At 37.7% G+C, this 10,006-nt stretch overlaps 1 protein-coding gene across 4 annotated transcripts; it reads left to right on the top strand.

Annotated features, from left to right (window-relative positions):
- Positions 1-1,054: 1,054 nt before the first annotated feature.
- Positions 1,055-9,460, top strand: malt3 (MALT paracaspase 3). Of its 4 annotated transcripts, none has more exons than XM_029434886.1 (15): positions 1,055-1,167; positions 1,379-1,499; positions 1,605-1,729; positions 2,565-2,703; positions 2,826-3,001; positions 3,186-3,282; positions 3,709-3,744; positions 3,868-4,071; positions 4,819-4,996; positions 5,186-5,260; positions 5,403-5,530; positions 7,269-7,418; positions 7,878-8,032; positions 8,542-8,658; positions 8,792-9,460. In XM_029434886.1, exons 2-15 carry the CDS (start codon positions 1,457-1,459, stop codon positions 9,128-9,130), a joined length of 1,962 nt encoding a protein of 653 aa, XP_029290746.1. In that variant the 5' UTR covers positions 1,055-1,167; positions 1,379-1,456; the 3' UTR covers positions 9,131-9,460. The 4 variants fall into 4 exon arrangements, with proteins under 4 accessions (XP_029290746.1, XP_029290748.1, XP_029290749.1 ...); XM_029434888.1 differs by having other exon boundaries at positions 1,099-1,167; positions 1,383-1,499; XM_029434889.1 differs by having other exon boundaries at positions 1,105-1,167; positions 1,429-1,499.
- The last annotated feature ends 546 nt before the right edge of the window (positions 9,461-10,006 follow it).

The raw sequence follows: 10,006 nt of genomic DNA, 5'->3' as shown, positions 1-10,006 counted from the left end.
ACATAGAGACTTAATGCTCAGGTTCAATTAGACAAAAACAGGTTCAGCTGACAAATTACATAATTTGATTTAATGATGTATGGGTATTTGATGTGTTAGTTATATTATTGCTTCAGATTGGTCTTATTTTTATGGTTTTAGATAGTTTTTGAGTTGTTGTTATTGTGATATTTAGTTTGTTTCTAGGATAAAATCTGTTACATCATATGATATACATGTTATTCATAATTTTTTATTTCTATCTAAAAAAGGTTTGTCTTTAACTCACTGTTTTAGAAACTCTTTCAAACATTTGAATTGATCAAAACACAAACAAAATGCAAAATCAGCGGGACAAATACCTATGTCTGCAATGTGAAGGGATGCTAAAAATAATAGAAGTATGTATTATACTAGTACAACTGTATATAACTGTATACAATTTTTTTTTTTTAAATTGAAAATTAAACATGAATGGTCAATAAGGGATGATGAATTATTATCAAGAAATTGTAAACTATATATTTCCAGACTTAAAATATTGTCCATATTTTACACACACTATACATGTGAATTTACAGTGTAAAGATAATCTACTATGAATGATTAAGACTTTATTGGTGTAAAGGGCAGTTTTTTGTGTACATAAACCAAGAATAGAATAATTTATCTTCACTATAAGGTGACGATATTGTGACTATATTTTTTATTTAATTTGTTTGTTATCAATTTAACACAAATCAGGCTAAATCTAAAATATTATATTATTTCTCCATATCAGTGAAAACAATGTTAGTGTGTCCAGTATTGTGTCCCTAAACTCAGCCCCAGCCTGTGATTATACAATCACCTGAAAGGTGCCAGATTGCTCACTACCGTAATGCCTAAAAGAGTCGCTCCACTTGCATCTCCCTTACATGAATCACATGAATTTAACAGGCGCAAAGTTCGTCTGTTTTGATGATTTTCAATTGAAAGCGTGTTTTTGTTTTGAAATCAAAATAAATCTAACATTTTTTCTCGTGAACCATAGGTGAGAGACATATGTTCTTATGAGATGCTCCCATATTATAGGCTTATCGGTAATGTGTGTGTACGCTGTCTCGTTCCGGTAAACGGAAGTTTTCGACCAGTAACACTCACACTGGCTGAGGTCCGACATCTCAACCAGTACGAGGCTGACATCAGGTAAACACCAACACGTTTTGTTTTTTGCTTATTGAAAATAGAGACATTTCTAACTAAATCTACAGTAATGTTAAAATGTTAAAGTGAGTTAAACTTCACTGGAAAAGAGAAGTTAGGTGCTGACGCTAGTAATTTAATGCCTCTAACTTGTCTTTTAAAGCCGTTTCCTTATGTTCATGTCATTTCGTAGTTTTAATTTTATTTTGTGCAGATAGGCTACTATTTGGAGTTATTAAAAAAAACGGACTCAACTTCCTACAGTCTGTTATAAGAAGAAGAAAATGCACTGATGACTGGATCCCCCACCAAATCCTGTGGAATAATGATCAGCGGTATGTTATGTCATTTCCACACCACACCAGATGCTGTGGCTTTTCAAAAATAGAGAATCACAGTATGATTTCAGATGACTGAGATTCCCCCTTGATTTGTTTCAGAAATTGTCATAGTGCGCCATCCTGTTCATGTGTGTGCACCTGTGAACTATAAATTGACCCTGAGTGTCCGTGCTGAGGGCACAGGTATCCTCAACTACCAGTGGTTCACTGAGGATGAAAAGGAGGTATGTATGTGGATTTTACCTGTGCCTATGTGTATGAGTTAATAAAAGAAAAACCTCCCTTTTGAAGGTTTTAAATCATACGTGAGAATTTTGAACGACACTTGTTAGTGCTTACTTTAATTTAATCTGATAAGATAATTGTGTGTTGCTATACATTTCTGTGTGTTTGTCAGTGTTGGACAGTAACATTTACTCAATTACTGTACTTCAGGGACACTTTTGAGGTACTTTAATTAAGTATTTCCATTTCCTGCTACTTTATACTGCTAACAAATATTATACTTTTTACTCCACTAGGCTACATTTATTTGATACATTTATTCACTTTGAAGATTCAGATTTATAATACAACATTTAATCAACAAATAATTCATCATGTATTAATATAGGTTAATATAAACTTTTTTGATCCCGTGGTGAAAATCGCAAAACACCCTTAATTATATATATAGTAAAAACAATAAGCTCCACCTTTAACAGCAGCATTTTTAAAGTGATGAAAACATTAATGCATCAATAATTATAATCCAACAATAAATAGTATTCTGAAATTGGCCGTTGTGCAGAATGAGTACTTTTACTTTTGGTACTTTAAGTATAATTGGATGCTAATACTTACATTTTTAGAATGCAGGACTTTTACTTGTATGTAGTATTTCTACACTGTGGTATAACTATTTTTTTACTCAGATAATAGATCTTAGTACTTCATTCAGCTCTGGCGTTTGTCTATGATTGTACTGTACATGTTTAACCAGTTAATCAAGAACATCTTTGACACTGTCTTGCGTGTTTCTGTCATTAGTTATACCTGTCACTTTGTTTTGTTTTCAAGCTGCCTGGAGGCACTGAAGCAGACTTGACCATCACATCTAAAAAAAAGGAGCAGTATGTGTGCCGAGTGAATGACCACTTTTGTAACTGCGTGTTCAGTGACTGGGTGACAGTGAAGGTTTTGGACATTGACAAATCAGGTATGCATTTTGCTTGTGTATTCTTTGTTGTTTTACATATTGCAACAAAGCCTTTTTTGGTTGGCAGTAAATCATTTGTTAAGCATATTGCTATCTATCCCTTTCTTTTCAAACATCATCAGGATTGCCAGTACACTGGCAGGGTGAGCTACACATCGCTGTCAACCCTAAACCCCAGACAGTCCGAAAAGGTTCAAAGCTCACTCTCCAGTGCGCTGCCTTTGGCATCCCCGCTCCTCACTATCAGTGGTACAGAAATGGACGGGCCTTGCTGGACAAGACTAGTGGCACGCTGCAGGTAAGAAAGCAGTGTTTACCTCAGTGCTGACACTGATTGTTTACACTGTGCTGTATTCACATTGTCATTTCACTGGCTCTGAATCATGCACCCTTTGGTAAATACTTTGCAGACGTTCTGATTTAAGCAATCTTACATGCCAGACAAACAATGGTAGGAATATAATCTATTGTAATACCTGCAGATTAACCGTGCATCAGCCGAACATGAAGGATCATACCTGTGCTCCATATCTAACGTGCTACAAGAGACATGGACTGAACCAGTCCATGTTGACATTGGTAAGTCATAACTGAAACTACTTTTTTCACCTTTTTCGTCTTTTATCATTGTGTTTTTCCTCTATTTATTGTATTCTTCCTCTATTTCTCATGAAAGAGCTGAGAAGAAAACCTGTTTCTTTAACACTCCTTTCATTTCATTGATTTAGCACTCAGAAATTATTTCCATTATGCTGCAGGTACTTTCCCATTTCTGCAGACTAAAAAGGAAGTTAGACTCCAAATAGTAAAGTGATGTAAAGTGAAACTAGTTCTTGCGGTGTTTCTCCTGTTTGTAATTTATGGTGTGGAATGTGCAGTGCGGATCACAATTAATAATACATTGTTAAATTGTAATGCCCTGTATGTGTCCTCTGCACAGAAACATAGTACTTATATACTTAGTAAAATATTTTGTGCTCCTCTTCTTTTTTTTCAATCCTCTAGTGCAAACTGATCATCTTCCTCCAGCAGCAACCACAGGTACAGTTATATGGAAAGAAACCCCTGCTAGTTTTGTTGTGCTACAGTAGAAAACATTCACGGTATGTATGAGAATTTCCTCGCATTGCAATAATTAAAATTCTACTTTGATCTTTGTTTTAGCCACTGATAAAGTTGCCCTACTTATTGGCAACCTGAATTACTCTCACCTGGATGCCTTGATGGCACCCGTTATGGATGTGCATGAGCTGGCCAACCTCCTGCAGCAGCTCGGCTTCAGAGTGGTTTCCCTGCTGGATCTCAACAGGGACGAGATGCTGGCCGCTATTGACATGTTCATTCAGCTCCTTGACAGAGGAGTGTATGGTGAGCATAATTTGCCTAGACTTTTTTTGTCTTCTAAATTAGCTACATTTGTCAGTTGTTCCATGATTCTAACTTTAGTTCTTGGAGAAATGCTGGCTTAGTCATTTCAACATTTTTGTGGAATCTGAAATATAACATTGTTACTTTCTTACGCGTTTCCTGTGGCTCTTATCTGTTGTTGTCCATGTGTCACGGGTCACGAATTCCCGTGTGGTTTACAGTACCAGTATCTTGCTTTACACGTATGCATGGTTGAGTGGGTAGATAAGGGGTAAAAAAGAGGCGTAGGTGTTTTTAACTTTAGCACTTCCTGTATGCCTGTGACACTTTGAGAGAGGTCATTCACAATCAGGCAACACATCTTTCTGCATCAGTTATACAGTGGAAAACAAAAAAGGAAGGTGGCATCTTAGTGTATGAAAACATTCAAGAAAAAGTCATATTGTTCAGGGGAAGTAGGCCACTGCTGTTAGTAAAAATAAAAGCAAGGATAAGATAACTGTCATGTTGTATCAGAATGATACTGTCTGTTACTATTCTCTACTTTCTCTTGCTAATAACGAAACAAAGACGGAAACACATCATACTGTATAGAAATCAGTTGTCCAGTGGGACCTTTCTCTAAGCTGCTCCAAACATTATATATTATTTATACCAGGATTGCGTATGTTCAGTGCAAAATGTGATGATTACAATTCTTGTGATCTCGCCGCTGCAATCAGTTGTGTTTTGTATCACTCTTGCCAGGCCTTTTCTACTATGCGGGTCATGGATATGAGCATGCTGGGAGGAATTACTTGGTCGCTGTTGATGCTCCACAACCGTACCGACAAGAAAACTGTGTCTGTGTGCAGAGAGTCATGCTCAGTATGCAGGAAAGACAGACTGCACTGAGTGTAATGCTTCTGGATACCTGCAGAAAATGGTAGGGGAAGTAATTCATTTCTGTTTTCACTAAGAGAAGACAGTGACACATGGATTTGTTAACTAATGATTATACATACTGTATTATAAAAATGTACACACTTTTATATACTGTACATATTAGTAGATGTTTTTTGGGATTTATTTTGATTGCTTCAGTCTCCTAAAAGCAGTATTTTACTTTCTACAGGTACAACCAGGATTGCCTACCTTCAAGCATTATGCCATTGGGACCCAGTGGGAACACTGTTTACGGTTATGCCACGTATGTACTTTTTATTTGTTGTTTTATAAATATTTACTGAAACCGATACTTATTTGTTCAAATCAATCAACATACTGTAGAAAGATATCTATATTAAAAAAGAAGCAGTAAATATTCTGCTATCCTTTATTATCCAACGCAGATGTGAAGATGCTGTTGCGTATGAGGTCCAGGACGGTGGGAAAAGTACTGGAATCTTCACGAAGTACTTGAACACGCACATCCTACAGACCGAGAAAGTCACACATGTCTTAGAGAGGGTGTCCGAGGGTAAGTGTTTCAAACAGGACTGTGTTTTAGTTTTTTGAGAACATGATGATAAATCCAAAATATAATCAGCCTTAGATTAATCTAAAATAACGACGTAACAAAGATAGGTGAAGTTTATCAACCATGCTGTGTTTTTCAGTAGGTGAGTGGACATGTGTGCGCCACAGAAGAATTAATCGTTTCAAGTAAACACATTTTTGGCTGATACTAAAATCATTAGTTTTTTACTTTTATGCATTCAGTAGCTTGTCAGTGGGTACGCAGATCCGAAGGGAACTGTTTTTTGGTGCGCTGGGTGACAGACACGTTTTCTAATGGTTGACGACTAATTTTAGTGTTGTTTACTCAGGACTTGTAAGTATACTTGTGATTAACGGGGGTGAGGAGTTATCAAGATGTCCCATCTTGAGAGCGTGTTTGTCTGTTTGATGGGTCTCTGCTAGAATTATTTTTTGAGGTACTATTAGCATGTGACCTCATTCTCTGGAAATTCACACTGTTGGCGAGAGAACAGAAGGAAACCTGAGAGCTGCAGAGTGCAAGACAGCTGCTCCACCGTTTAGGCACCCCCTGCCACGGCTCTCACGAGTTCACAGCATTCTGTGTGTCTGCGTTTGTGTATGTGGACATATTTAGATGAACAAATGAACCATGATTATGATTTTCTTTCTAATTATTTTTTCAGATTTGATCCTTTTAAATTTTTTTGTACATTGCATTTGAAATCTGTAAATATTGGCAGTAACTTAAACATTCCAAAGCCTCTGTTTTTGATATATGCTTATCTTGTCTGGGACTTATTTGAAATGGAAAAAGAGCTGTCGATGATGAGCTGATGGTTGCTCATCCATTATAGTGAAGACAGCGCGACCAAAATATTCCTGATCTATTTTAAATGATTTGAGAATGGTTTTATTACTGGCCAGTCATTCCACCCTGGTAACCTTTTAAACGAATCCTTTGTTTGCATGTGTTGAATCTTTTTTGAAGAGGGGTTTTTCAGTTAATTACTGTGAAGATTAACTAACCTTTCAAATTTCCCTAAGTTCCTCAAAGTCAGCCATGTAAATCTTTTCCATCTTGCTATTGCAAAACTCAGGCAGCTCCTTGAGCCAAAGAGTGCGTAATCTATTGTAGTTGGTAAAGTTTAACCTAGTAGTTAATGACGTGTTGATAAAATATGTACAGTTTAGTCTTACAGGCCTCTTACATATCTCTACCTCTCTCTCTCTCTCTCTCTCTCTCTCTCTCTCTCTCTCTCTACCTCTCTGTCTCTCTCTCCTCTCTCTCTCTCTCTCTCTCTCTCTCTCTCTCTACCTCTCTACCTCTCTACCTCTTTCTGTCTCTCTCTCTCTACCTATACCTCTCTACCTCTTTCTGTCTCTCTGTCTCTCTCTGTCTTCTGTCTGTCTTGTCTGTCTCTCTCTCTCTCTCTCTCTGTCTCTCTCTCTCTCTCTCTCTCGCTCTCTCTCTACCTCTTTCTCTCTACCTCTTTCTGTCTCCTCTCTCTCTGTCTCTCTCTCTCTCTCTCTCTCTACCTCTTTCTGTCTCTCTCTCTACCTCTCTACCTCTTCTGTCCTCTCTCTCTCTCTCTCTCTCTCTCTCTCTACCTCTCTCTCTCTCTCTCTCTCTCTCTCTCTCTCTCTCTTCTGTCTCTCTCTCTCTCTCTCTCTCTCTCTCTCTCTCTCTCTCTCTCTCTCTCTCTCTCTCTCTCTCTCTCTCTCTCTCTCTACACCAGATCTTGGCAAAGATCCTCTAGTCACAGGCAAGCAGCAGGTGGAGATCAAACACACCCTGAAGGAACCTCGATCCCTTGCAGACCCAGTTCGGACCACAGGCCACACGAGGGAACTACACATGCGAGATGCCAGCTGGAGACAAGCAAATGGTGAGTTGAAGAACATTTACTTGGTGCTTTTTCCTGTGTTAATTAAGTTCCAGGTAAAATCATATTGAAGACAGGATATGTAAAATACATCCACATTTCAAATAGAGTTTATTTCCCATGAAGTCAACCACAATTCCATTCATGATCTGTTGTCAGCGTGAGTGTGAGAAAGATTGTACTCACACCAACACCAACACCTCCTACACGGTTGCATGTGACAAACCATTCAAAAACACTACTCATTGCTCTATCTACTTCAGACTAGATAAAAAGTCTGTGGCTTAAATTGACAGGGGCTGAATCTCTCTTATGTGGTTGATCAAGGCTAGTAATCAGTCATTTAATTGAATACCATAATATGTAAATGTTCAGTCAAAGTAAAACAGCTATGGAGCATGTTATCTTTAGTCATCATTTAAAAAACCTTGATGAAAAAAACTGTTTTATATCTCCTTTCAGTGCTACCACGGAAGAAGCAGCATATATTTGTTTGCGGCGTAGAAGTGGAAGTCAGCTTCTCAGCTTTGTTCTCTAATGTCTTGGTTGCTTTTGCCACCATAAAGACTACAGGCCCCCGAACCCAGGACTGCACCGTCACCCTGAGTAGCATACCGGTAAATATTTATCTTTACTTGAAATGATCCTGTCTCTTGTTATGAGTTACTAAATTCATCATTGGGATTTTAAAAAGTTGTATGTACATCATAAATTCCATGTTGTTCGCCCTAGAGGGCTGGTAGTTTCCATGAACCAGCCGGAATGAAACCAATTTCTCAATGATGACCAATCACCCCCACATTTCACATGTCAGAGGAAGTTCTGCCCATATATAGACTTCCAGCCTGCTGCAGCCACAGACACAGACAAAGCAGGAAGTAGTGATAGTAATATGCTGTACTTCTCTAGTGTAATGCACAAATGCTTTTAAATGCAGAATCTTAGCCCACACTGACGTCTAGTGGCCGATTCATGAATGCATCAGTGTTATAGTGCATTTCTAGCAGTTAGTCAGTGCCAGGTAAATGCAGGACATGTTTATTGTGAGTGAACTTAGAAATGGTTTGATATAGTTGCCTAAAAATTGTGATAATGCTGACAAACCCTTTATGCTCTAAATTCTTAGCCGATGGAAGACATATTTTCCGGCCCTGGCAAGTCAGATGAGATGGACACTCTACTATTAAGCAAACCTGGTAACCCGGATTGTATTCTGCGACTTTGTGCTCTTCAGAAGCTTACGGTATGTAGTCAATGATGTATGTCCCGATTCTGTTCTGGTGAAGTGTTTAAAAAACAAAACAAAACAGATCAAATCTTTACAAGAAAATCTGTTCAATAAATTTCAAATTTTGTTTATCATTTGCCTTTGTTAGGAATCGCTGATCATCAAGGTGGATCTACACTATACTAACATGGACAATAAACTGCGGCGCACAGAAAGCCAACTGGTGGACATAGGAAAGCCTCTGGTGGCGTCCTGTAAACTGCACAGGAGGAATCATGCAACAACAGCCAAGAAACAAGAAGGTGCTTCTGCTCAAAATATGGGCAACCGTTCAAGCTGCAAACCACGTCTGCACCAGACTATGGCTGGTCCATGTCGCCCTTTCACCAGAAAGGCAGAGTGTGCTGCTAAAGTTGCAGTTACAAGAAGCAACGAACCTGAAGAGAACGATGAAAATGAACTGCAAGATTCCACTCATCGACGTTAGACCTTTCAGGTCCTATTGTATATACTAGTTTAGAAATGTGATTCTTTATATTGATATGATTAGGAATTACTCAGTTGCTGATCCTATATCTTACTTGTCTGTGGTTGATGATGAATGAGTGAGGTTTCTTTGGTCTGCGTCACCAGCCTTTAATTCTTACCTCAACACTGAAGAAACATTAACACTTACTTTTGCCAACCACTGATTTCATCATAAATGATATACTTAATATCACTTTTTCATCAGTGGCAAGCTGGCTAGCCTAATTCATAGAATAAAGACCATTACTGTTATTAATTTATCTGATAAAGACCACTACTTTCCACACTATTTTGATTGTCAGTTTTTTTTTACTTGCCAATCTGTTATTATTTATTGCTGTCAAATCAACTGTTTAAATGGATTACAAAGTTTTATGATTGAATAGACTACAACTGACAATCCACAAAATTAACATATGATGCTGAATGCAGATTTGTAACTTCAAACCTGAATGAGAGAGTATCGAAAACATTACATTTAAATGCAGCTAGTTTTAGTGTCTTGCAACACTGTGAGCGAGCATTAGATTCTGCGTTAACGTTTATTGAACCAAAATGAGACGAATTATTAGAAGGTATGCCTATTACTATCGTTCATTTAGGAACAGCCTTGTATTTTACACTTTGCTAGTTTAAAAGTTTCCGCACGTCTTTAGCAATTTCGGTCAGGTAGTAAATTAACTAACGGATTAAACCTAAGTTAGTAAACTCTAACGTTAGCTAAAGTTACCTCAACTACGAAAGCTTATTGTCAATCTTTTTTCATTTGGTCATGCTAGCCTGTAACGTTAGAAAGTCAAGTATTTGCCCAATAATCTTGATATATCTCCAATAT

The sequence above is a fragment of the Cottoperca gobio genome, chromosome 6 (genome assembly GCF_900634415.1).
Source record: "Cottoperca gobio chromosome 6, fCotGob3.1, whole genome shotgun sequence".
Taxonomy (NCBI): domain Eukaryota; kingdom Metazoa; phylum Chordata; class Actinopteri; order Perciformes; family Bovichtidae; genus Cottoperca; species Cottoperca gobio.
This window is presented reverse-complemented; position numbering and strand designations above follow the sequence as displayed.

Bases quoted from the DNA above. Each gene is read 5' to 3' on its own strand.
- malt3 (XM_029434886.1), top strand. From the start codon at position 1,457: ATGACTGGATCCCCCACCAAATCCTGTGGAATAATGATCAGCG. The intron at 8,033-8,541 runs GTAAATATTTAT...CTAAATTCTTAG, and splicing joins TCACCCTGAGTAGCATACCG to CCGATGGAAGACATATTTTC. The intron at 8,659-8,791 runs GTATGTAGTCAA...TGCCTTTGTTAG, and splicing joins GTGCTCTTCAGAAGCTTACG to GAATCGCTGATCATCAAGGT.